At 64.3% G+C, this 620-nt stretch overlaps 1 protein-coding gene across 1 annotated transcript; it reads right to left on the bottom strand.

Moving 5' to 3' along the window:
* Positions 1–12: 12 nt before the first annotated feature.
* On the bottom strand, positions 13–606 carry LOC117797947 (probable G-protein coupled receptor 158). Its single transcript, XM_034650377.1, has 2 exons — positions 308–606; positions 13–277 (listed from the first exon to the last, which is right to left on the bottom strand). The coding sequence occupies exons 1-2, from the start codon at positions 461–463 to the stop codon at positions 140–142; spliced, it is 294 nt and encodes a 97-aa protein (XP_034506268.1). The 5' UTR covers positions 464–606; the 3' UTR covers positions 13–139.
* Between the last annotated feature and the right edge of the window lie 14 nt (positions 607–620).

Raw genomic sequence — 620 nt, 5'->3', positions numbered from 1 at the left:
AAGCAGTGGAGAGAGCCACCCAGGCTTGTAACTCCTGTTCTCGCACTCCAGAGAAGGCGGAGACCACTTGACGTGGCTCTTGTCCCCGCTAAGCCCGTCCCTGCGCTGCCAGCTGTGGCCCAGGCTCCAGGGCCTCTGATTAGAGCCGCGGCTGTGTAAGTGGATCCTCCACTTGCGTCGCAGGCTGTGGAACCACTCGGTCTCCAGCGTGGCGTTGGCCAGATGGTGTGCTGAGGAGGACAGGGTGCGACTCTTCGCGGGTGGCCTGGAGGAAGACCTGCGGGGCCNGGGTGGCCTGGAGGAAGACCTGCGGGGCCGGCGCGGACAGCGACTCGGTGCTGAAGGTGATGGCTGCCGGGGGAATGCTGGGCTCGCCCTCCAGGAGACTCCGCACCAGTGCCTGGTACCACTCCAGGTCGTCCTGCAAGTTATGCTCCCACGACTTATTGCTCTGCAGCATCATGTTGAGGAAGTTAGTGGCGTGTTTCAGCCTGTCCAGCGCCCCGTGCAAGGAGGGGTGGGAACTGGCTAGGGCTGACGACTTCGCCTGCAGGCCCGCCAACTCGTAGCGGCCGGAGCAGTTGGTTCGCTTCAGCTGGTGGGAGTCCCCGGTGTAGAGG

Source organism: Ailuropoda melanoleuca, unplaced genomic scaffold (genome assembly GCF_002007445.2).
Source record: "Ailuropoda melanoleuca isolate Jingjing unplaced genomic scaffold, ASM200744v2 unplaced-scaffold19777, whole genome shotgun sequence".
NCBI lineage: Eukaryota > Metazoa > Chordata > Mammalia > Carnivora > Ursidae > Ailuropoda > Ailuropoda melanoleuca.
This window is presented reverse-complemented; position numbering and strand designations above follow the sequence as displayed.

Excerpts from the sequence above, each read along its gene's own strand:
- LOC117797947 (XM_034650377.1), bottom strand. The coding sequence starts at position 463 with ATGATGCTGCAGAGCAATAAGTCGTGGGAGCATAACTTGCAGGACGAC.